Source organism: Miscanthus floridulus, chromosome 17 (assembly GCF_019320115.1).
Source record: "Miscanthus floridulus cultivar M001 chromosome 17, ASM1932011v1, whole genome shotgun sequence".
Lineage (NCBI taxonomy): Eukaryota > Viridiplantae > Streptophyta > Magnoliopsida > Poales > Poaceae > Miscanthus > Miscanthus floridulus.
Genome location: NC_089596.1, coordinates 87,035,488 through 87,062,490, shown reverse-complemented (window position 1 = coordinate 87,062,490; position 27,003 = coordinate 87,035,488). Strand labels below are relative to the sequence as shown.

At 50.6% G+C, this 27,003-nt stretch overlaps 1 protein-coding gene across 1 annotated transcript in view; it reads right to left on the bottom strand.

The window, feature by feature from the left end:
- Window positions 1–5,473: 5,473 nt before the first annotated feature.
- The window catches only part of LOC136518726 (NADH--cytochrome b5 reductase 1-like), a 43,510-nt gene continuing 21,980 nt past the window's right edge, over window positions 5,474–27,003 (bottom strand). Inside the window, exons 4-9 of the mRNA XM_066512413.1 lie at window positions 7,263–7,340; window positions 6,727–6,807; window positions 6,544–6,633; window positions 5,870–5,935; window positions 5,675–5,761; window positions 5,474–5,580 (exon numbers count right to left, since the gene is read on the bottom strand). Coding sequence (XP_066368510.1) covers window positions 5,488–5,580; window positions 5,675–5,761; window positions 5,870–5,935; window positions 6,544–6,633; window positions 6,727–6,807; window positions 7,263–7,340 — 495 coding nt within the window. The 3' untranslated portion in view covers window positions 5,474–5,487. The remainder of the gene's footprint in view (window positions 5,581–5,674; window positions 5,762–5,869; window positions 5,936–6,543; window positions 6,634–6,726; window positions 6,808–7,262; window positions 7,341–27,003) is intronic.

Below are 27,003 nucleotides of genomic sequence, written 5' to 3'. Positions count from 1 at the left end.
GTTGGAGGCGCCTTCGCTGGCATCCTCATCCCGCTTTGCCTTGCCCTTGGGGCCGTCAAAAATTGCCCTGTGCCTCCTCGCCTGATGTGTGGCTGGTGGCGATGTCGAGGAGTTCCTTGGTAGTTTGTGGGCCCTTATGTCCTAGCTTATGAACCAGGGACTCATAGGTGGTCCTAGATAGGAAAGCTCCTATGATGTCGACATCGGCGACGTCAAGCATCTCGTTTAATTGCCTAGAGAAGCGCCGGATATACCCACAAAGAGTTTCCCCAGACTTCTGTCGGTAGTTTTTAAGATCCCATGGCTTCCTAGGACATGCGTATGTGCCCTGTAAGTTTCCCACAAAGATCTTTTTAGGTCCACCTAACTTTGGATTTGGTTGGGCGGAATGTGTTCCAACAATGTTTGTGCCGAATCAGCCAGGAACAATGGAAGGTTGCGGATAATAAAATTATCACTGTTTGCTCCACCGGCTCGGCAAGCAAGCCGATAATCCTTGAGCCACAGTCTAGGGTTTATTTCCCTAGAGTATTTTAGGATGTTGGTCGGTGGTCGATACCGCAGTGGGAAGACGTCGTTGAGGATGTGTTGGCCAAAGGCCTAAGGTCCCAGCAACTCGGGGCTCGGGCTTTGGTCCTTATCGCTGTCGTAGTGTCCGCCACGACGAGGGTGGTAGCCACGGCTAGCCTCCTCCCTCTCATCGCCATAGGCATGCTTGCGGGCATCGAGGGTGTTGCGGTGTCACGGTGGAGGCTGAGACGCTCATGCACCAGGGCCGTGGCGCATGGCCTACCGTCTCACGGCGCTTGGTGGACTGACACATCCTTATCAGGTCACTCTGATGGCACGCATTGGCTGGCGTTTAGCTCATGTTGTCGGGATAGCGAGCTCTCGGCCTGCTACACCCGCCGCACGCTCGAGTAGCATGCGAATTTCACGATGGGCCCAACAATCCTTGGGTGTTGCGGGCTCTAGAAGCCCTCGGAGCAAGACCGTTGCGGCAGCGATGTTCTGGCTTGCCCGGATGAAGTGTGGGAGGGCTTCATCATCCTCGATGATCCTTCGGTTCATGTCGTGGGCCATGGCGCGCACACGCCCACCGTCTCCATGGTGCTCAAACTCTCCCTCAAGCTCCACGTGTTCCTGCTCGAGCTGGAGTCGTGCTTCTTCGAGCTCTTGGTGCCGTGCCCTCAACTGCTCTACCCATAGGCGAGGTGAGGCCCCTACATCCCCCTTGACCTCATCATGGAGGTCGTCTGTTGGGGTAGCCCCTCCCTCATGGATGCTTTTGATGTATCCCTCAGGGGTACCTGCCATGAAACATTCTCATGAGGGGTGATAGCTCCCCCTGCTGTAGTCAGAGTCAGAGGGCGACTCCGATTGTCCTACGAGAAGGTCATGGAAAGATTCTACGACGTATTCGATCATCCCCACAAAATCATCGTTCGTAGGGGATGGGGGCGTGTGCTGCGCCACAAGGTCATTCCCATGAACTCGTCATTTGTAGGGGATGAGGGCGTACGCAGACCGAACGGGAGCACTATCAGGGCGCTCTGAATGAGGTATTCCGAGGAGAGCGGCTCTCCTATGGCAAGCTGCGCCATGACATTGGTGAACGAGAAGGTGAGGCGACGCAGGTCCTCCCAAGACAGTCGGGGTTCTAGGAAGGTGCCGAGCTAGCGCTCTAGCCTCCCGTAATCGAAGCCAAGGAGCTGATCGCTTCCGAGGCCGTGGGCCTCCGATGCGTGCAGATGCAACTCCTAAAGCGCCTCGACGATCGCATCGAGGCCGGTAGAGTGGAGAGGCTGGATGGCGGTGGGAACCTGCGCCACCTCTCCCTCCATCATAACGATGAAGTCTAGGTTCCCAAAGCGCACGTGTGCGCCCGAGACCCAGCTGATGCCGTGACTAGCCATCTGAGACCTGATGTGGACGTCGAGACTCCCAAAAAGCTCCTACCTGGAGCATCAACTGTCGGTGTTTTTAGACCACCGATGAGTAAATTTGTATTTACGTGTCTAGCTCGGATGGTGTGCTCGGAGGATACAAGGGTTTATACTGGTTCGGACAGAATGTCCCTACGTCTAGTTCGCTGTTGCTCGTGTTATCGGCACTTAGTTTGCAGTGGGGTTACAAACAGGCGAGAGAGGGAGAGGATCCCAAGTCTCTGGTGGAAGTTGTGAACTGGTGCTGAGAGCTCGCTTGTCGCTCAGCCGTGTGCTCGTGTCATGCTTTTATGTCTAGATCCCCCCTTTCATGGGGCGCCCTGCTTCCCCTTTTATAGGTGAAGGGAAAGCGCGGGTTTACAGAGGAGGAAAAGGAGAAGAACGAGAGAGAGAAGAAGGCTTCCAGGGTTGCTAGGTCCTTCTTCTTCTTCATGTGGGTCCCGCCGATCCTGTAGATGTCAATAGGGATGGCTCCATGTCGTGGCCCTGTTCGGACGAGACAGAGCCCGCACCCAAGGGGTCGGGCGAGACGGAGCCCATGGCCTCGAGGTCGGGCGAGACAGAGCCCGCGGCCTCGAGGTCGGGCGAGACGGAGCCCGCGGCCTTGGGGTCGGGCGAGATCTTTTAATGCGTCTCGAGCCATCCGGAAAAGTCAGCGTGGGCGCTAACTTCCTTGCTTGAGTATCCCTAATATCTATACCCGACAGAAAGCGAGTAGAAAAGCGTGCTATAAGTTGTAAAGTAGAAACATAACATGTTGATCTATAGAATTAATTTTCATCTTTCACCTTATAATTTGAGTAGCCTTATACGTGAACTTTGGAAAGTTGTGAAATCTCAAATTCCAAGGTAAATAGCCTAATCCTTTAAATAGATTCCAATTCCTCCAAAATGAAGAGATTCAAACACTCCCTAAGTGGAAAGGGTAGTTTAATCTAAATAAAACCTTTTCTCAATCATCGATTATAACTTTTGTGTTGTATCATCAAACTTACTTCCTCAGCAAAAAATGTCATTAAACTTACTTTTAAAACTCCCCATTTAATGAAAATGAAACTTTTCATTGAGATTGACCTTAAACACATATACCTCATTTGTATACAACGGTGACACATATGACCTTAAAGACAAATTTTCAACAATGAATGTGCACGTCTCTCCACTGAGCCACCCACTAAAAGTGGTTGTTACTAGAATGGTTACTCAAGTTCTTTTTAAGAGGAAACAAAAAGAAGATAGAAGAAAAGAAAAGAAAACGCCTTCCCTACTCGATGATGATTAAATTGAATGCGCAGGATATGGTGTTGTAGCGCATTTAGGTCGTAGTGCAGATCTGTGTGTGAAGCGCAATGGTCCAAACGCAAGCTAGCTGTGAAAGATATGATTCGGGTACGAGGGTCGGAGCTAGCTGAAAGGATGCCATCATCGTTGCCATCATTAGAGGCGAGACCACGGCCACGACCACTCGGCCGATTAGTGGGGGGCCATGCATTGCATGATGCCCATTAAAAACGGTGGTGACAGTGAGCCCGATCTTCCACGGGAGGCGTGATCGTCCACCATATGGCTTCTCTACAAAATTACAAGCAAACAAAACTCCTTGTTGCTTCATGCATGGGGAAAGCCGTGTTGGAAGCTCGTAATAATTTCTACCGGATTGAGAGGGAGGGAGAATGACCTTTTGGAAGCTTATTGCATGGTTGAATGTCAAAGTTTAAAGCTCTATCTTTTACATCAACCGATGCGTCTTTCTCACCTCAGGGCACTCGTAATGGTTCGAGCTAGGTACTAGCCTGCCAAGCCAACTTCTTCAATAATGGCTAACTTCAGCACATATTTTAACAATGATAGCTTCCACATGACACTCTCACATAACTTTAAAATATGTGCAAGAGTATTAGCCCTCGATCGAAGAACTAAACTTTAATATCTCTTCTATGGAATATGAGATAAATGCTTAGAGCTGCTTAAAAATCAACGTTGGAGCTGGCCCAACTTTAAAATTCTGGTAGAACTTTTTTTTAACCTTTGGAAGCCGTTATTACAACTTTGTAGGGAAAATTAGACCTTTTGGAAGCTTATTACATAGTGATGTCAAAAAAAGAAAAATCTTAAGGAAAATGACATTTTGGAAGCTATTACATGTTTTATTATATTTTTTTTTACCTTTTGGAAGCAAATTGTAGGCTAAGTAAAAAATCATAATAAAACATACCGATGCGTCCTTTTCACCTTATATAACTTTAAAATTCTGGTCCCTACACTAAATTGCACACTCACTCGAGTGCGTTTGGTGGTAATATTATGGGTTCCCAGTACATCAGTGAAAGCTTAACCGCTAAGCTACTATTATACATGGCCCAGGCTCGGTAATCAGTGCCCCTCCCAACGAAAACACACGACCAAAGGAATTTGCCATGGCCCACAGGCCCAGGAGCCCTCTTGCGACAAAAGCAAAACATAGTTTTTTTTTGAAAAAAAACATAGATTTTTTTTAGTTACTACGGTACCGTTCAGTTCCCTCCTAAAATGCTAAATTTTTTAAGATTTTTCGTCACATCGAATCTTTGGACGCATGCATGAAGTATTAAATATAAATAAAAAATAAAACTAATTACACAGTTTAGACGAAATCCACGAGATGAATCTTTTAAGCTTAATTAGATTATGATTGAACGCTAATTGTCAAATAACAACGAAAACTGCTGCAGTGTCATTTTGCCAAATTTTTCGTCAGCTAAAGAGTCCCTACTTTTCGATTTGACGACTTCCCATGTCCTTATCGGACCGTGTGTTCGATCGTCTTTGTCAGTTGTTCACATCCCTGCCCTTGCAGGCAGAACGCACGCGCTCTCCTGTCTGCTGTCCCCTGAGCACGAAGCAATCGCACGTACATGTACGGACACGCCATGAACCATTGTAGCAGGAGCTCAGAAGAAGACGACGAACGCCTTGGTGTCACTGGCCTGCACCTGGCGTGTAAACGAGCGGCTTGACATCGCTGTGCTGTTCGTGTTTCGGCCTCATAGGGCAGGAGCTGCAACCAACACAACCACCTGCTCACCTGTTTGCTACCAGGCCTACCCGTATGGCCGTATGTATGCGCACGCGTCCATTGCTCTGCAAGAACAGAGATAGCACATCTGCACATGCACAGTTTTTGTATTTGTATGACGTCAGAATGATACAAGTTGGCACCGGTGTGCCGGCTCGGAGTGACAAACGATTGTGTTGGGAGAGGGTGCACTGTAACCACTGGTAACATTGCAGATACGAGGCAAAAATGGCGATGCCAAAAAAAAAAAACATGTCTTCACTGGAGTAGCGATTGCGACGACACGAAAAATGGCGTGGTACAATGTCCCGACACCAATACAAATTAGGTTAGGTACTCGGTACTCCTTTCATCCAGGTACGATGCTCTGAACGGCAAACTTCGTCTGTTTGGAGCTATTTGACGACAGGATCAGGCTTCGTCTACTCAAAGAGGCAACGAAACTTGTTCCATCGCCGTTTATTTTGGTATTGGTAGAGAGAATGCTCAGAACTGGAACTGCATCTCCTTCGTGTAGCCGAGATCGTCCAGGTGCGCAGCCATGGCTTTGTTCATGGGAGGAGGGCCACATCGCAATACCTGAAAACGGAAACCCCCCTAGTGTCTGACTTCACCGAGCAAAACTGATGGCTTCCAAGTTCCAGCAAGTGCTTTCAGTAACTGGAAACCTTACCTGGATGTCAGCAGCAGGCGCTGGGCAATGAGTCTGGATCATTTCCTTTGACACGAACCCGACACCACCGTCCCAGACTTCAGGAGGCTGCACGGAAACAATGCCTATTTAGTAAGACACAGACGAGCGAAACATAGGGTATCCACTAATGACAGGTGACTGGCCAAACTACTAATTCATAGAATAGAAATAAACCTGATTCAAGACATAGTAGATCTTGAAACGATCGGGATAGTTTTTGGCCATACTGTCAAGCTCTTCCTGCATCAAGCAAAATGTAAGCGCACAAAAACGATACTGTACTGTATAATAGCCCAATCAGTGGCACAAATGCATGTCAAACAGAAAATTTCCTTCGATTGCGATGGTTTAGTTTAGCAAACAAACAGGTGTCTATATACAAGAACTGTAGACAAGAGTTCCGAGTTCTACTGTGGAGGAACAAATCCATAATTATTTCTAGACAAAAGAGTGCTGCTTACACATGTTTTATAGAGGAATTCTTGCAAGAGGGCATATATAGAATTCTAGTAGCAAATTACAAATTGCCTGGTATTCTGTGACATGTTTCTGTTCTTCATGATATGATCCGTAAATTATGTGCAAAAACCAGATTATTTCCATATCTGAGAAACCAGCCCTACTAGTTTTCTATTCGTAATATAAGCTAGACAGATGGAGAGTAATGATATCAGTGTACTGTGTATCACCAAATAGGCATCATCAATTGAACCAGACCATTCTACATACAGATATATAACTGCTATCAGGCTAAGAGTCGATGGAGTCTTATCCTCTTAATGAAACGTGCGTCAACGGATGCGTTCTCGAAAAAGAGTCAATGGAGTCTGTCAGCATAAAAGGCATACCTTCAGAACAATATCCTCATATGCGACATTTGCATAGATTAGGTGTACTTTCGTATTGTCTTTTGGGTTCTCAAGAATTGCCCCTGTGACCTATAGTAAGACAGAAAAAAAGCGCTGCTGAATACTAAAAAAATATCTCAACTTTTATGCCACAATAGATAACTTAGGACCATGTCTTATTACTTGGAACATTGGAGTAATGCCTGATCCTCCGGCTATCATTCCAAATGCTCTCACTTGTCCAGGTAGGTACTTGAAACAGCCCTAGGTTAGAGAAGCATTTATTTAACTTCAATATTGAGCATATCTATATTTTCATTAACAAAATACACCCTATGATTCAAAATAGATGTTGTTTTAGCCTTCTCAACTTCATTCAAAATGTAAAACTTCTAGGTATCTTTTTGCCATTTTGTTCATTTGTTGCCTTTGCTAAAATAAATGCTATCACTCTCACAAAACAAATGAACGCCTCTTTCCAATGTAGCAAAAATGAAGGTAACAAGGTATTTGGGCCATTTTTATTTATCTTTGTGTACAACCACAGAATGACAAGTGTGATGCCTAATAATACTCAGTAACTCAGTATTATAGACAAAACAAAAATCAAGACCAAAATATGTATCATGAGAAAGGACCAAATTGAGCATGTATAGTGTGTTAGTTCGGACATGGAACATGCAAAATCTACGTACAAATACAATGTGATACAGGTATACCTTAGGTCCCTTCACAGACAGATAATCACCAACTTTCATCTCACGGAAATGATGAGACATTCTTCCTTGGAGATACATCTTCATGATGGGAAAGAAAGAAAAATAAGTGGTCAATCACAACAGTGCACAAATAGTTGCATTGATGACCAAAGATGCATAACAACACAACTGAGGATAAGATGAATGTGTCGGGTTCGTAAACCCGGGGTCCCTCGCGGACCGGCTTCCCAACAAAGACTCGGCCCAAGCAGACAACGCGCAGCTCGTGGGCCGACCCAGGTATCTAAATGACAGGGTGGAAGGGTGATCCAGTCACCGACCGGAAGGTCTGGCCGAGGAGGAATGGCGCCCGTTTTCCGTCTCCGGCCCACCTCTCCGACCGGAGCGCTCGCTTCGGTCTCCAGCTCACCTCCGGACGGCCTCTCCAACCGGAAGGCCTAGCCAAAACACTACTACCGACTCCGACCCGCGTCTCCGACCGGGGATGCGCCAAACCCATGCTCACTGCTTTTCTCCGACTGACGCGATCAGAGCCGACTAGGCCTAACCGACCGGGGACGCCCGCTCTGTAAGGACCAGGAAACAGACGAAGAAAGTAAGGCATGGCGCACAAGTCAAATTGCAACACTGGGGACCATACTCTGTACACCTGCAGAAACAGTACTCTGCAACCTTCCTGGCACAACAGAGCCCAAGCAATGTTGTAGGCGCCGACATTTTCCCCTACAGTATTGTGGGCGCCATTAACTCCCATACGGTAAGGCCCCCACGTGCCTTTGGGCATCGACAGTGTTGTGGGCGCCGTCCTTTACCGTACCAGGCGAACATGGTAAAACCCCTTACAAACCTCCAGGTATCAACAGTGTGACAGTCGCCGACGTCTGCCATACCCGAAGAAAACAACACAACCTCCCACGTGCATCTGACATCCAACAGTGTTGTGGGCGCCTACCATCATCTTGTACCCGTCGGCGTGGGCAACAAGGCTTAGAAACATACGTACTTTCTCCCTCTCACTTGTAAGGCCATCCCCTTCATCTATAAAAGGAAATGCGCTCTCTCCCAAAAGAATCAGTTCATCCAAGTTCATTAAGCTCAGTCAGATTCATTCGGATCGATCAAGTTCACTAGTTCACAACCACAGAACCGCCAGGTTCGAACCACAAGCACACGCTTGAACACTTAGCTCATAGCGGGGCTCCCGTCACTCGGGGCCCTTCCGACCGGAGTCCGACCGGACCTCTTGTACCCCCATCTTTCTTCTTCTCGTTTGTAACCCCACTGCAAACTTCGAGCACCTGAGCTCAGGAATAAAGTCACCGACCGACTCGAACTGGACGTAGGGCACGTTGCCTGAACCAGTATAAACCATGTGTCATTGAGTGCTAGGCCACCTCCGATCACAACGTACGGCAAAACTACAAATATTTACTTGTTGGTCACTTTCTGCACCGACAGTTGGTGCCGTCCGTGGGGAAGACGTTGTACGTTCAACACTTTTTGGTCATCGGATGGCCCACTTTTCCGCCACCTTCGCCATGGTGGGCTCAAGCGATACGACTCGCTTTGGCTCACTGGAGTTTCCTGCACTCCCACCTGTTGGGACGTGGGTTCCACCCGTCTCTGAGCCGTCCCAGTCCTTCCTCTTTGGCAACCTGGACTTCATCGCCAACCGGCTCGGCGTACTACACCTCCGCGAGGAGGCACTTGTTCCGGCACCCATCGGAGGGGCACCCTCCATCGGCTTCGGGATGCACGACGATTTCAACGCCGAGGCATTTGTGCTTCATTCCGAGCAAACTCTCTGTTCAAACCCCGCTGTGAGTAATGCACATACTGTTATTTACTTACTATTCTCTATTTTCCGCTAATTATCCGAAGGGACCCAGTTGCCCCCGCCGCGACCGCCATGCGACCGGTTCCCCTACGGCCTCGTGTCTCCCGTGGATGCGTATGCCCGGGGGCTCCGAAGGATGTCGACGCCGCCCCCTCTCATGTCCGAATTTGTGGGGATGGCGAGCTATGCTCCCACTTGTTTCCTCGACCTCATGGATGACGATGTTGAGAATGACGGCTCTAGCATCGGCGACGTAGCGCCTAGCCACCGTCTGTCCTAGGAGTGCGCTATGGCGGACGCACCGAGACAGCCAATAGCAGAAGCAGAGTCCTCGCAGACTCATGCCCCTCCAGACCCTCGGGCGAAGACCCCTGTGCTCACACGGGAGCACGGCGAGGAGCTACGACAACAGCGGTTGAACCAGCCGCCGACTACGCTGGCACGCTCGGTGCCCCACACTATGCTCTGTGCGCATAAACCGGCGAGCGACGCCTGGGGTCATGCTCGTTGGGTCTAGCGCAACACCATGGATAGGGGGAACGATCCCCCATAGTTCGCTCGGGCCAATCAGAACATCGCCGCTGCGGCAATGCTTCTGCGTGGCCTTCCTAAGCCGAACGACCCCCAGGAACAGACGATCCACCGGAACCACTGGGCACTAGTGGAGATTGCCGCCGTTCAATAGGTGGAGAGCTCCACATCGCGACAATGACTCGCGGCCTCTCTCCCCACCAGGGGAGTGGGGACGCACCAGACGAATCGCTCCACCCACTCACCGCTACAGCCGCCAAGCGTGGCATAGAAAGCCGCATCTCCGCCTCGTCTTGACTTGGCGACTGCTCTGAACTAACCGCCTATACATGAGCAGCTTGGGCCAAACCAAGACGCTCACAGCAGCAACCGAAGTCCCAGCCTAGATGACCCAGGACCACAGGCCTTTGTCCAACGCATCCAGCGAGCGCCGCTCCCGCAGCACTCCAACGGAGGCTGAGGCAAAGGCAAGGCAAAGCGCCAGGATCAGGACGAGGGCCCCTCCACACAGAGGGGAAAAAAGAACATAAAAGATCGCCGCCGACCGACCAACTCTGCGTTAGTTGCCACGACTGATCACATGGGCAAGCAGCCCCAGCAGGACCTTCCGGGCCACTTCCACGAGCTCATGGAGAGCCCGTGCACCAACCACGCCTACCCCATCAAACACCTCTACAAGGACTACGAGCTCCTCAAGCGCCTTCTACGACAGGCTGGCGGGCCGAAGGAAGAAAAAGGCGAAGATGCAGCGGCCTAGAAAGGGGGCGTAGTAGGAAAGGATCCGGACGACTGAAGGTCAAGGTGATCCAACCAGACGCCTACCGACTAAAGGACAACAACGACGACATTCTCACCAACGCTTGGAACAGTTATGTTGTTTCTTCCCCTAAAATTCAGTCTTACCATTGTTTACTTAGCGTTTGCTCCTATAAGAGCACCCCGACCAGAACACTTTTTGGCTCGGATCACTCAGGGTCTCCACGAGGGTGCACTACTACCTCTCTTTTTCATTTACTATCAGATGATGAAACTCCTTTCTACCCGAACAAAAGGGTAGTTCGTTCCTTTAAATTGTCTTACGTAGCTTTACTTTAAAGTATTCCGACCGATCGCACCCTGCCTCTACCTACGGTTATGAACAGCTAACCTCGCAGGCCACGTCCCGAGCTTCTAAGGTTGCAGCCTACAGGACGAACAGGCAAGTACGAAAAAGAAAGAATAAAAACCAAAATTATGCTAAGGTAAAACTAAGGAACAAAAGGGACAAGCTTCCCCAAACGGAGTGACTCCATCACAAAAAACGAAACCAATTGTAGTCATTGAGTACACAAGAACGTTTACACGGAGGCTCCCCCACAAACTTAAACTTTTTACATCTACTAAACTACTTATACTTTGCAAGCTATTGGGGCGGCTCGACGGCATCTGCTGTTGGTGCGACCGACGAAGGCGTGGGCTGCTCACTCTCCGGTGGAACGACATTTGGCTCGGTTGAAGGCGGGGCGATGTCCACTTCCAACCTAGGCTCCATGCCATCCACAGGCTGGGCGACGTCCCCCTGACGCACGCTTCTGGCCATGTCCTCATGACGGGCATCCATCACCCACTGCGTAGAGACTTGCTCTGCCACCAACCTTGCGTGCGGCAGCAAGCTCTCCCCGAGCAATTGGATGTCCTTCATGCTCAAGCCATCGACATACCCGCTGTAGATAGTGGTGAAGTCCAGGTTCGGATGGAACGTCGCCACCGAAGTCAACACCCCCGACGCTCCATAGAACAGCCCGTGTGTGAAGAGGGCCCGAACCTCATCTGAGACCTCCGCCAGCTGGATGGTGGGTGCACTGGTACTTGGCACCAACCCGAAGACCTCCGAGACGACAAGCTGGGCAACATTGCGGATCTGGTCAAGTTCCCCCTTGAGAGTATGTCGCTCTTCAAGGGACTTGGCCAGCGCCTCTACATTCTAGCCAAAAGTCGCCTTGACCGTCTCTAGGTCCCGCTCCAATGACTTCACCTTTCCGCCCAGCTCTGCAAGAAGGGTGACAAGCTCAGAAACAAGCTGAAGGAAGAAACCAACATGACGAAAAATAGAAAAGATACATACCGAGGTGGAAGTTCTCAAGGGTGGAGAATTCCTCTGCCTGCCGGGCCACCTGCTCGCGTAGCTAGGCACTCACCTCCTCTGTCCCCATCACCCGACCTCGAAGCATGAGCACTTCTTGGTCTACCTCTGACCGGGCCTTTTGCTCTGACTCTAGGGCCTTTCGTGCTGACTCCAAGGCGTTCTGCTACGACTCAAGGGTCTCTAGGGATTTTTGGAGCGCTGCCTCAGTGCCTGCTAGGGACTTCCGCAGCCCCACCTCGGTCTCCGTCTGGTGGGCCTTCACCGCCTCAAGCCCCCGCTCGACGGTAGTCGCCCGCTCTACCACACGCTGCTCCTTCGCCTGCACCGCGGCCACCTCGGTCGCTCGGTCCTAGGACTCACAGTGGGTGGACTCCAGCTGATGCTCAAGCTCGGCCATCTGGGCATGCTCCATCCGAAGGAAACGAGACTTGCGGGATGACATCTCCTTCAGACCCTACGAAAACAAAAAAAGCATGCTGAGGCAACCAACAAGAGACTAAGAGATCAAGGACCAACACAGGAAACTCACCTCTGTGGTGAGCTGTAGGTCAACCTTGACCAACCACTGGCCGGACTTAACCCGCTCCTCGGTGTCCTCAAGCTTCACCGATTGCTTGGTGAGATCAGACTCCATGGTGAGTCCTTTCCCCCCAAGGATGTCCCAGAGCTGACACTCCTAGGAATCTCAATGGACAAACCACACCTTTGGCGGGTCATCGGGGTAGGGCCACTCCAGATCACCCTTCGACAGCCCACTGGAGGGCCCAGCCTCCGACCGAACCACCGCCAACTCCCGTGATGACACCGACAGCTCGACCACATCATCCACTTCATCATCGAATGAGATCTCCACCACCTCGGTTGCGTGGGATGCTGACGGGCGTTCTGACTCTGTTCCAGCCGCGTCTCCCCCCGGTGCCTTCAGCTCTGACCACGAGGGCGAGCCATGCAGCCCTCCGCCCAGCGAGGCAGGGGTCTCAGTCTCCTCCTCTTCCGCCGTAGCTGGTGGAGGAGGGGTCGCGAGGGACACCACCGACAAAGCCTTCGCCGTCACCACCAGGATTGCCATCAACACCGTCGTCGCCGTAGCCGCTGTACTAGCAACCAACCCAGGGAGCACCACCCCCAGAAGGGAAGAGCTCGCCGCCACCACCCTATTCCCCCTACTACTCGTCGTGCCATGCTGCAGGGTGGGCCTCCAAACATCCTGCACGGGAGTTGGGGCGATGCTCAACCCCGTCATCATCCAGCCACTGACAAAGAGTACAGGTCAGTCATACTCCAAAAAAAGAGAGAAGGCTCAACAGCAAGATCAAAAATAAACAAAGAAAAACATACTGGGAGGTAACCGACACGACTCTAAAGCCAAGACCCGGCGTCGGCGAGCCCGCAGAGCGAGGACCGCTCCTAGGCTACGAGCCGCGCCCCCTCACTTCAGTCGGGGGCGAAGTTGTCCCAACCGGCTCCTGCCCGGCCAGTGGGTCACCACAACCTTTGGCTTGGGACGCGCCGACCGGAGCAGCAGGCGGGGCATCCTCCCGTTGTGAGTCATGCGCTGGCACTGGTTCCGACGACGCATGGGCGCAAGCCCGCTCCTCTGACCGCCTGGCCTGCTCGGCCACACCCGCAGTAGGTGAGGATGAGACTGGCAATGCCACCGAGGGGCACGGTGACCGTGTTCGCTTCATCTCTCGTTCGCCGACGGCGTCCGCGCTCGCAGCACGCTTCCTCAGCACGGGAACCTCGGCGCGCCTCTCCGCCTCCTGCTCATCACTAGCAGACGTCGCCGTAGGGTCACGATGCTCTGCCGAGGTCACAATGACCTCCTGGGTTTCCTCCTCCTTGGAAAAAACCATGTCATCCACCTTTGTGGGATCCTCCGACTAGAGCTCGGACTCGACGTCGCTCCTATTTTCCTCGCCATCATGCACTGGGCGATCTCCTCCTCCTTATACTTCCGCCGAGCCACCTTAGCTTTCTTCTTCTTCTTGGCATCCACCGCCTCCTTCTGGGCAGCTTGCTGGGCCATGCCCTATGGCCCCTTCGAAAGGTGTGGACAGGACCTATAAGCATCAAGTCCCTACAAAATAGGCGATTCAAAATAAAAAAGCAGGAAGGCAAAAGGGAAAAAGAACATGGAGTAAAGTGAGAGGAGCGTACCAGTTTGGACACCACTGAGGCGTTGAGAGGCCTGGGCTTTCCATCGACCCTCTCTTTGGGCTACAGCTGCAGCACCCGGTCGTGGTGACTCGAGACCTCATCATTCGGTAGCTCCTCCGACGACGCACGATTGGGGTCTGACGGGCTGCCGTACCTCCACATCGGTTGCGCCCTCTCCGCCAATGGAGCGACTCGACGGCAGTAGAGGGTGTGGAACACCCGCGCCCCATCAAGGCCATGCTGCATGAGCTTCTAGAGCTCCTCCTCGATGATCTCCACCTTCTTCTTCTCCCGACGAGAAGGGCCCCACGACCAACTATCCCGCTTCTCTAGCCTCCCACCGGTGAACGCCAGGAACGGTGCCTCCACCAGGTTCTTGATACAAAACCACTCCCCATGCCACCCTCGGTTGGAGTCGTAGGAAATGTACGTGGGATACGAGCCCTCGTGATCAATTTTCCCTACAGGGTGAAGCCCCCCACTGGCGTGACCTCGGGCGGATTCCCCACTGGCAAAGCTCACCCAGAGAAAAGCCGCCGGAAGAAGTCCGCGTGCGGCTCTATCTCGAGGAAGGCCTCATAGAAGGTGACAAAGCCAATGATATGCAGCACCCCCATCGGATTGAGGTGCTGTAGCTCTAGACCCCACTTGCTGAAGAGCCCGCGCAGTAACCAATGCGCGAGGTATCCTAACCCACGCTCATGGAAGACAAGAAAAGAAACCACCTTGCCAGGCCGAGGTTACGGGAACTCCTCCCTCCTGGGAGCCCTCCAGTGCGCCACCTCCTTCGGCGACAGAAACCCCTTCACGGCGAAGGCCTTTAGCACCGACTCCCTCACAGTGGATGACCTCCAGTTTGACATTTCGCAATAGGTTCACAAAAGGATTTGTGAGTTTTGTCCTCTCCCTCGCTCTCCCCTTTTCTTTCCTAGGAACCGCCATGGCTCTTAAAGACGCTCTCGGCAAGAAGGAAAATGAGAGGAGGCAGCAGATGGGGAATAGGCGAAGGAATAGGGTGAAAACCTTCTCCCTTCTCCTACTTAAGGAAAAGGGCACAATAGTTGGGGAAGGCGCGCCGATCGGGAAAAGTCAAAACGACAAAGTGAAAAACCCTCTCCCTTTCCCATTTAATGCAGATGGGATACGATGGGACGTGCCCTGCTAGACGGAATGATGCCTGATCAAACAGGACATGGCCTGAGTATGGCCCACCACTACCACACGTCGGGCATAAGAACCAAAGCACACCGCACATAGGTAGCTCTCCGCATCCCCAGGCGGGACTTGGAAAAACCCAAAACAGGATCTCCGCCAGGAGAGACCATCTGGCTTCCTAAGTTGATCGAACAGCTCAGAATAACATAGAGAGACAGGTAAGGAGCAAAGGGATGCCCCATGTAGGCCATGCCAACTCCATCACAAACGACGAGCATGGGTCCCGGTCGAACATTTCCGATTGGAGCTCTTCAAACCCCGTTACTCGAGTCATCAAGGTAACACTACCGACCCCCGTTATTTCCTTATAATCATTTCATACATCCATATGCGCATTCATTCCATATGCCCGTGCCCCCGAACAATTTGGGCCCTATACTTCCTAGGGGCTCAAGAACTAAGCATCGCACGTGCAGTGAAATGCATCACAACGCTCTGGGTTGCGTCACGAAGCAGCAGTTGCCTCATTCAACATGAGCAACGACCGACCGAGGTTCGAAGGCCACCCCACATCAAATAGAGTCAGGGGAGACAATGCAGATGAGCCCTGTGTGGCCCTCGCCCAGTCTGCCCCAAAGCAGATAGGGTCATCTCAACCTTCTCATTTGATCCTAAACCTCTCGCCAAGCCCACAGAATCTCCATCGAGGGGAGGCCAGTAGGCCACCTGGGTCGGTCTCCGAAATGACCTAGGCATCTGCCAGGTTGCAGGTGGAATGTCACAAGAGGGCTATGCTGACCCTGTCATGAACGACGGACCCAGATTCCACTCGATCATACCCGTTAGCTAGCTCACCAAGCGCGTCACTCAAGCCCGAGCGATCCAGGCAAGCGACAAAGCTTAGCCCCTCTGGTTGTGAGAAACCGAGCATGGAGTAACACACATAACTCAAACCAACCCCTAACAAGGCCCAATAGGGCTTGGGGGCTCAAGACACCAAAACACCTGGGTCTGTGACCCTGAACTCGCCCCATCCATCGGCTATGCTTCGACTGCACACCAAATGCCTGGGTCTGCTACCCCGAACTTGCCCCATCCCTCGTCTATGGCTCGACTGCACACCAAATGCCTGGGTCTGTGACCCCAAACTCACCCCATCAGGATCCACGAGCTCTGGCTCGTCCAATCCCTAAAACTAACTAACTGCCTCGGCTACGCAGGCTGCACCGAGGCCAGGGTCAGTGACCCCGAACTCGCCCCATCAGGATCCGTGGGCTTCGGCCCGCCCGATCCCTAAACTAACTAACTGCCTCGGCTGCGTGGGCTACATCGAGGCCAGGATCCATGACTCTGACTCGCCCAATTCCATGGCATGCACCGATGCTAGGACCTACGAGCTCCATCTCATCCGATCTCTAAACTAACTGCCTCGCCCAATCCCAAGGCACGCACCAACGCCAGGATCCACGAGCTCTGTCTCACCCGATCCGACGGTGCGCACCGATGTCAGGATCCACGAGCTCCGTCTCACCTGATCCCAAAACTAAACGTCTTGGCTACGCAATGATGCCTTGGTTGACGACTCCATGTCGACTAAAAAACATGCACACACGCCCACTGACAAACACCCCAAACGATTCTACCTGAATTGCCCGGGGGCTCGGGGGCTACACCCGCAGGTGCGCTCACACGCACCCACCGATGAAACAAAAACCTCTCCCCGCTGGTAGCACGAAAACCCCCCAGACGATTCTGCCCAAATCGCATGGGGGCTCAAAGCTACACCCACGAGTGCGCTCGCGTGCACCCACAGTCAAGACAAAAATCCCCCAAATGATTCTACCTGAATCGCTCGAGGGCTCAGGGGCTCCTATCGGGTTCATAAAGCTAGGGTCCCTCGCGGACCGGCTTCTCAACAAAGGCTTAGCCCAAGCATACAACGCGCAACTCATCGGCTAGCCCAGGTATCTAAACTATAGGCCGGAAGGGTGATCCAGTCACCGATCAAAAGGTCTAGCCAAGGAGGAATGGCGTCCGTTTTCCGCCTCTGGCCCACCTCTCTGACTGGAGCGCTCGCTTTGGTCTCTAGCCCACCTCTGAATGGCCTCTCCGACAGGAAGGCCTGGCCAACGCACTATTTCTAACTCCGACCCGCGTCTCCAACCGACAGTGTTGTGGGCGCTGGCCTTTACCATACCAGGCGAACATGGTAAAACCCCTTACAAACCTCCAGGTATCAACAGTCTGGTAGGCGCCGACGTTTGCCATACCCGAAGAAAACAACACAACCTCCCACGTGAATCTAACATCCAACAGTGTTGTGGGCGCCTACCATCATCTTGTACCCGCTGGCATGGGCAACAAGGCTTAGAAGCATACGTACTTTCTCCCTCTCACTTGTAAGGCCATCTCCTTCATCAATAAAAGGGGATGCGCTCTGCCGCTCTCTCCTAAAAGAATCAGTTCATCCAATTTCATTGTGGCAGAACCGCCTAATTTATTGCCTCACAGGAGTGCTTAGTGTCTACTAAAAGACAAGCACTCCTGTGAGGCATTAAATTAGGCGGTTTTGCCACAGGTGGTATCAGAGCGCAAATGAGGAAATAAGGCTTCGAAAACCTTTTCTAAACTAAAATTTGACAACCCATTGTTGCAAAAAGTTAGGACATTTGTACACAAAGTTATATAAGTAGCCTATTACTATGGTTATGTATGCAGTATAGATGGCACTCTGCTGACTTAGGTAGGCTTAATCAAGTTTTCTATAGGTACACTGACTCGAGCATAGTTTGACAGGATCGACTAGCTATAGGGAGAGAACGAGGTGCCAAAAATCTAAGAACGTTGCCCTATATGTTGGCAACAGTGAAAGGACATATAGGACGTGCATTCATGCATATCCCATTTGTGCATTGTAGTGCTCGTATTGCTGGTAGATACGCCATCCAGAGGTGTCACGCATGTCGTATTGTGCACGAATGACTCATTCCTATTTCAAAGTTAGGTTTGCACTGTGGCTTCGTGTTTCACGTTCGCCTGTGGTTCACGCCGGTCTTGACCCATGTCTCCCCGTACCCCTTTTCTGCGCTCTTGTCGGACCCTTGCCCTACAGTTGTACTAGTCAGTAATGGCCTCGAATGTCGCTCGCCTTGAACGTGTGGAATTTGGTGGATCCATCATAGTAATCTTACGCGGGAACCCTGATGAACTACGCCAGGACCACTGAACGTTCTACCTTTATAAGCAGAGCTTGACTTAGCCATTGGTATCACCACTCGGAGCACTTTAGCTCGCTTAGCTTTTTCTTTCAGCCAGCTTTTCGCTTAGCCTTCCTTGCAACCACCGCCAGAGATGGTAGGAGCCTAGGTCAGTACCTACTGCCTGAACGTTGAGGGTTTTCGCAGAATCATGCATGCCACCCTACAAAAGCTTGGAGTCAAAGATCATCCCGAGTATGAGGGCCGTGAGTATGAGGAGCATGGCACCGAGCGGTGTGAGGTTACAGTCTACATCGGGAAGAGTGAAGAGTTCCCCAACATCACTGAAGCCTAGAGTGTGACCACAATCGGGTTTCGCTTCATCGACACCTACCAGGTTGTGGCCCGCAAAGCCTTTTGGTACCTCTGCCAGATCTATGAAGAGCCCATTGCCCGTATCCCCATGAGGTTCTTTCCTCCTTTGGACAAGAACCAGCGGGCATGGAGGGCTCGCATGGAGGCTTTGCAAGGGCGGGATGCGTAGGAGGACAGTCCCACCGTGGTGCTCTTGACCACGTACCTGCTCGCTCTGGATGAGCAGTACGACCGTCAAGCCTTGGAACTTGGGGCGTGCCTTCAGCGCGCCGGTGAAGCCGAGATCTTCAACCGAATGCTCTAGGTGCAGCTCGCCAAAGCGCATGCCAGCGCTGCAGCTGCTGAGAGCTGGGAGGCTGCCATGTAGGAAGCCCTGAAGGAGGCTGAAGATCGACATGTCCATCAGCTACGGGTGGCCTATCTTGTCACCAGGACTGAGCGGAGGACGTTGGCTGCTGAAAGGCAGGATGCCCCGATCTTGCAAGGGATCCCTTTCCACCCACCTGAAAGAAGGAGAATGTAACACCCTTGGTGTTATGCCTTAATCAAAACACTAAACCATATCATGAGCATCATGTTTATGTATTATTGCATGTGGTAAATGATAAATTAAATTTTATTGCACTAATTCTTGAATTGAGCTCTAATTTATTCCTTGTCCAAATACTCTCCAGCACAACTCAACTGACTATTGTCATCCTGATCCAACTCCATCTCTTGCTATTTCATCTCCTTCTTGATCCCCAGAGCACGCCTCAGCACACTCGTAGAGTAAGCCCGCGTAACACATTTGCAGTACCCTTCACTAGCATGTTTCGCCACAGTGTCATTACTTCGCCGTGTCATGAATGGCGAGTTAGGCAGCAGCCTCTAGCGTGTTGCACGTGCTCTTCAGCAAACGAAGATGACCGACCGCAGCAGCTCGTAGAAATTTGTGTGTCATCCATTATTCTTGACCCCCACTAATGTACCCAAATAACATTCACTAGGATCCACCAGGTCATCACGTCCAACAAGCGTCGTGAAGTCCAAGTTGTCCTTCCAGCGTCATCTCTCTCCACGTGAGAGGTCCATAGCCACAAAGTCAAATGATAAATTATTGTCATTCACTAATTATTAGCATACCACTTGACAAGATTTATATCTCCATCAATCTCGCGACGCGCCACTGTCATCTCTCGTTGTTCTAATTACCCCGTCTTTACTTCGCTGGCTAATCACCTTGCTAAATTATCAGTGCACGCACCCTTTCCTCACGTAAGCACTGCAGCAGCATAGATTTTCAACGCATCAGTACTGTAGCAGCGCAGAAAACACTGTTCACTACGGAAACACTGTTCGCCCGCAGCCCCATCGTGCACGTCGGCGGCATGGTGGGTGCCATCAAGCTCGTCATGGATGCAGAAAAAATAGTCAAGCTTGTCGAGCACGTCTTCAGCTGTAGCGGGAGCTTTGGTCGTTTTTTTTGGGACGACGGTCAGCCTCACAACGTCTTGTGCACTGCATTCGGATCCAACCGTCAATGACTCCACCTCGCATCTCTATCATTATTGTAATTTTCACGTACGTACAGCTCCCTAGGAATCTCTCCGGGCTGTTGCAACTGGACACATACAAGTAAATAAAGTGGGAGACAAGACTAGGAATCTCTCCGGGCTGTTGCAACTGGACACATACAAGTAAATAAAGTGGGAGACAAGACTCGTTCCAAGTTTCAGCTGCTTCTCTACTATCTGCCATGGACTTTGAACATGCATGTATATCTAAGTCGCTGGCAGCAGGCCTGGTTGTCATCCTCATCCACAGCATATGCCAAACACGAACACATGATCGATCCTGTGGGATTTGCTCAGAATTTTCCACACGTAGCCACACCAAGCTGACTCACCGGCTCACCTCACGTATCTATAAATACCCAGCAACACATGAACCCCCCTCCTCCAAGTCCAAGCTCACAGTCGCAGGTACAGCACGCACACACACATCTAGCCTTTAGAATTTGTGAGCGACAGTCTAAAACAGTGCACCGTACATCACTGTAGTTGATCCCTGGTTATGGTGTTGTAGCCCGTAGAAAAAACACTGTTCACACCACCGCACACGGCACGGCCAGAGGTCAACCCTGCCAACTCATTTTGTGCTTCTAGCCTACCTAGGCTCGATACTGAACCGTTTGCTTCTCCATCCCCGTGTCTCCTGCCTTTAAAAGGACACACCGAGCCGCCGAGCTGTTCCGCTCCGCTGATCACTCACTTCTCTCAAATCAAGTAACCAGCATCTCACATCCAATTTACTGCTTCGTGTTCTACCATTTCCAAGAACACGCAAAGGTGCGAATAGATCAGTTGGTTAATCAAGCTAATTAGCCTCCTCCAATAATATCATTTTGTTCAACTCTAGAGCTCAATTGAATTTATTTATTTTTTGTGAAATAAATTTTGTTAGATTCCTAAATTCATGATCTACCTGCTAGTGTATTTAGTTCATACAGTTCTGTGGTATCTTTAGGGTTACTCTAATTGTTGCAATATGCTTGTTATTATTATGGTTATTTAGAGAATGAATTTTTGTGATGCATGGTAGCTAGTGCACCTTGTTCTATTATATAGTAAATTGATATTAACAATAAGGATGCCTTTAGTTGCTAAGATAATACATGAAATGTTTCTTACATGTTTAGTGGGAATAATAGGTAACTTTGCGTATTGGTCATTAGAGTTAGCTTAGTAGCTTGGTAGATGTATTCTTATTTTAAGAGTTGTTGTTGTATTACTAAGCATTGCATCATCATCACTGCATGCATATAGAGAACACGCCACTGGAGATCGTGACCTTCGGCGAGCAGGAGTACGACGAAGTTGTCAAAGAGTATGAGGAGGAGATCCTCGTGTAGGAGGACGTTCCGGAGCCGCCCGTCACTGACTTTGCTGACACCGTGCCCGCTGAAGGCAAGCCTCGGTGCATAACCCTTACTTTGAATAATAACTGGATATATATCTATGATGTGCATTTATGTTACAGGTATTTTATGGAAACTACATGCATAAATATATCTACCTATGAGTCCTACTAGTACAGGTCGAGTAGCTGCTATGCTCAAGATATCGGTAGCGTGAGTAACTTGCCGTTACTCGCAAATAGGTGATAAAATATGATCACACATGATAAAATGGTAAAGGTAAATGGTGACTAGGCAGGGATATGGTTGGGTTCTGGTGGGTGTAAAGGGTTGTGTCCTGCGACCAATAGGGCATAGCTCGGTTACACTTTTTCCCTATCTGTGTCAATTAAGGACCGGTCGTTGCATATGGGTCTAGGCAAGTCACAGATCTATTATCCCGAGCACATACTTGGGTATGGGCGCAGGGAAGACTTGTTGCTCTCTTATCACGGATCTGGCTCTTTCCGGACCGACTGATGGGAAGAGGAGGTGGTGGAGGTCCTTGCACCACACTGAGTCCGAGACTCAGGATGTGGGGGCTTGGAGTCCAAGTTTGGACGAGGACCTGGACACCTAGGATAGGAGAGTGATGGGTTAGTCCTGCTTGTACCTGGGGTACAAGTGGGGCGTGTGTCTTCGGGGCACCCAGCTGGGCACATTGATTCGCGAATCGCTAGGAAATCCGGTACGGCTTGTCTGCGGTTTAGCACCATAGTAAGAACTAAAAGTTGAAAAGGAGAAGAAATGGAATTGATTGCTCAACTCTTGCTTGAAAGTAGAATATGTGCTTATATAGACTGGCTAGATGATAACTTAATACGGCTGATAATAATAATACATAAATAAGGACACACTATTAGTATTGCTTTCTGCTAAAGAAAACCAGCAAGCCATATAGCTTATCATATTCCTTGGAGTCGAGAAATTATTCCCACTAGTCGGATAAGTCTTGCGAGTACATTGTGTACTCAGGGTTTATTTACCCCTGTTGTAGGTGATGCATGAGAAGTACCTTGTGTGGAGGATTCTTCTGGTGGGCTCAGATGGATCCTCGTCCCTATCGCTAGATGGTTATTTTTAAATTCTGCTGTTTATCATTCCGCACTCTGATATTTGGTATTGTAATAATGTACTTTTAAGAAACTCTAATGTATGAAATGGATAAGTATTGTAACTCATTCTCATTATTGGATCCGTGGGAAAAATGTGGATCTTTCGGGTTCTCCCTTGGGGTGTGCCCGATGGATACCGCCCGCTGTAGCTTGCTTTCGAGGTGCTTAGTGTCTGGTGGAAGACGAGCACCTCCGTAAGTGTGCTATTTCGGGTGGTTCTGCCACAGAGAACTAGTGTTGCTGCACCGCCAGCATCTCCACCCTTGGAAGTGTTAGAAGAAGAGCCCTTGGTTCCTCTCACTCAGCCATTGCCACAAGAAGATGTAAATTAGTTGCCTTGGGATGATGTACCCATAGTAGTAGTGCTTTTCGTCGCTGTCCTTCGTAGTGTACTCTTGCTGTTGTTGTCATTCGTAGTGTTGAGATCGCCCGACCGTAGGTGAATGCTATGTCATGAATGGGAGCTTGAATGTCTATACGTTGTACCCGTATAAGATCATTGGAACATGCATTTTCTTATTTTGCTATGTTTATTACATCCATCTATTTTAAGTCCCGTTAGACGTGTTTAAGGTTTTCAAGGGCGATGTTAAGTGTTTTACAAGAGAGGTTGCCATTCAGATATCAGCAAACCAGTCGTGATTGGAGAACATTGGACACTATATCGACTAATTGTGGATGTCCCAACAGAACATTTGAATCCCTTTAAAACAAATCCACCATTGGATTTGAATTCCTTGTCCCTTGTTGTGAAGGGAACCTTTGTTGTTTGAATTTTTCCTTACAATACTCCCCTTATTCAGTGGTCTATGAACCCACTGCCTTCGTGGCGTGTAAGCTGGTAGTAGTTGCTTGGTTAAAAGCTTATGGTGCCACGACGAAACCGAGGGCTCCCTGTGGAACAGCTGCCACATGTGGCGCTGCTCGACACACGCTGGTATCGAGGTTGTCGACCAAGTACCTGTACCAAGTTACACCGCCGTACCATTTTGTTTTAAAATTTTCTCCTTGGAAATATTCGGGTGTTCAAATGAGAAATCCACAACGGGTTGATGCAGAAGTGTTCTCTCTAATAAACAAAAAGGAGATGGTTTTGGAGGAAGAAAGTATGACATGGTCTCAGTCTACATGAAAGACGGATGTGGTCGAGTGAAGGAAAGAAAAAGAAGAGTACTAAAGGAAAATTACCATTGGATAGTCGGGAGTAATTGAAAAGCCTGAGTGGACGTCATGTCCCAAGCCCTGTTTTTAGTTGACCACGCTACGCATGCTGGGTCATTTCGCTACGTGCCCTGCAAACATTGTCTGTATCGGGCCCTTAGCACCCCGTTTTTTGTGTGGCCGCAGCATCGTGCCTCACTCGCCGTCCTTGTGCATTGTGCATTTTTTCTTTTCCTTAGCATCCGATCGGCTCTCGACTCTCATGCCTTGTCTCTCGTACTAGACCCCCTTCTCTCTCCTTTTTCTTTCTTCTTTTGGTGACACGGTCGCCTGCACGCCTGCCTCATCGAGCAGACCCCCTCTACTCTCCTTTATCCCCCCCTCCGTCGCTCACGTAGGAAGCGCACCATGTCTTCGACCTTATCCCCACAGCACGTACCGCCTGTGTATCCCATCCCCGCTGCACCCACCTCTAGTGTGTTGCTCCCCACCTCTGTTCACCCCTATAAATACCCTTGGTCCTTGCTCTTCTTCTTCTTCATCCCATTCCCTCGCATTTAGAGTAGAGCTACGAGATCCAGTCGTCACTCATGGAGTTAGACTCGTCGGTCTAAGGTGATGGTGTAATCTGAGGAGAAGAAAGGGTTTTGTTATTCACAGAAGTTCAAGTTCCCTTTGGTTAGTTGTTCTTAGGGTTCACGATGTTTGAGTTCTGGGAGTCCTATTTCTGGACCATATGGTGCTATGCCATGTTTTGGATAATCATCTTCTTGTTGTTTCTCCATTGTCCTCGTCTATCTCGACTTCTGGAGTAGGTCTCGGTTGTACCAAGTTGCTCTTAACCATGTATCCCTAGATCCTTGGGTGGTTTAGTATTTGAAGTCGTGTAATCTTTCGTGTAATCCGTGATCTACGAAATGTAATCGTGTTTTCCCCTTCTGGTTCTTGCTTCGAATCTCAGGATGAGATTCTTTTTAAGGGGGGTTGGTTGTAACACCCCTGGTGTTACGAACTTGTTTAGCACCATGATTTAGGCCGAAGAAAAATTTTCAAAACGAATTCTCAGGTTTTTAACTTAAAACGTACTTGAGGCGATAAGCGAATCTTGTGAGACTTAGTTTCGTGGACTCAAATCAACGTCCAAGTTAAATTACGTAGTGCGTAAAGATGTTCAGGAATGTCGAACGACAATTCTGACCAATCGATAGCGAATGGCTTATTCTATTAGATTAAGCATGAAAAGTAACTTTTATAAATAAAAATAGAATCCATTAATAAATAGAACGATATATATATATATATATATATATATATATATATATATATATATATATATATATAGCTTTTGAATCAAATTTAAATTCGCGCTTTGCTGGAATTTTCACGTTACAAATAAACCGCATATATATATATATATATATATATATATATATATATATATATATATATATATATATACACACACACACACACATGCTACGACCGACAGAAGCACATGCCGATTTAATGGCTCCAGTGAGCGATGTGGCAACGTCATCGATGAGAAAATGGGATCTGGCTCTGAGCATCAACTTTGCGTTGTGAATTGTCGTCTTTCCCCCATCCCTACTAACTTGATCAGCAATATTCGTACCGGGTAGTGCACCTGCCTGTGCACTCTCTCCTCTCTCTATCTGTCCTCTCCCTGCACTGCACACGAACTTGTTGTACTGGTGTGACATGATGCTACTCACTGTGGCACACAGCGCACAGGGACGCCCCGGCAGCCCATGCCCTGCCCGCGTCCTTGCTGTCTGCTGCCCTTGTCATGTCCTTTCACCTTCTATGCACGCGCAGTCGCGCAGCTAAAGCCCACGCTACGCCCAGTAGCCACTGCCCCCTTGCCCATCAAAATTATGATCTTGTCGAGATGTCACCGTCTGCCCCTGTGTGTCTCTGCTTCCCCTTTTCACCCTTCCAGAGCTTAGCTCCGAAGCATCGCAGCGCCCGCCGTTGCTTTTCTTTTCCCGTCGCGAGCGTACGCAGGTTCCTTGGTCCGCTGCTGTCCACGCTGCCCGTCGCCCGCTTCAGCGCCTGCTCCTGCGCCACGCTGTCATCCACACTGGCCAGGGCCGCGTGGACCCGCACGATGTCTAGCTCATCCTCGCATCCGAGCGAGCCCGCGCCCTCGGCTCTGCGCTATCGTGCCGCATCCCGCAACGCACCGCCATGGCTCCAGTCTGCCATAGCCGCCCCTCCTTCTTCCTTCCCCGTGAGCGCACACTACTTGTCTTGTTGTCGTGCACCAGCAGCCGCCCTTGCCTTCAGCATCACTACGGTCCCACGCTGGACTAGGCCACATCGCCGTCATGGCCGCGTACCATCACCGCGCGAGAGCCGTGACCCAACCCTGCTTTTCTCTAGCTCGCCTTCACTGCTGGCTTCGGCGTTACGGCGCAAGCCACGCCGCTGCCTGGACATCACAAGCGCAGGCGCACCCATGCCACCGGCGCCTCTGCTCTAGTCCACCACCTCCACTCCGTGCCGAGCCCTCACCCCGCCGGTGCTGGCTGTCCCTGCGAGCGAGCGCACCCATGCCCCTTTGTTGCTCTGCCATAACGCCCTCGACGTGTTGCTCATCCGGCCACAACACCTCATTGCCGCTCCCTCCTCTGCTTTCCCTACGTGCCGGCGCCCGTGCTCCACCACCATGCCCTGTCCCTCGCTTGCGCGCATAAGCTCCTCGGTCGCACGGGTCCTGCTGCCGCAGCATGCCCAAGCCACGTTGTCGTGCCACAGCACCATGGCCGCGCCCGCTTTTTGGTTCGCCATGCAGGAGTCATCGTCCCAGTTTCACACGCCAGCGCCTCGCCGGTCCGTTCGCGCTGGGCCACCTACTCTAACGCCGCCACCGTACCTGCTCCTCGCCGCTGAAGCGCCCCCGTCGCTGCACAGGGTCACCGCCAGCCGGTGTTTCCTATCGGCCTCTGTTTTTGAGGATGAGGCGTGGGTATAAGTCCAAGCACAAGTTTTATATGGGGTCCTTTTTGCTAAGTACAGGGGCCATTTTGCAGTTGCGCCACGCCACCTGCCCGCCTAGTCCGGCCTGCCACTGGGCTGCCTTACGCCGCTGGGCCGCTTGTGCCTGTGGGCTATCTGCGCCACTGC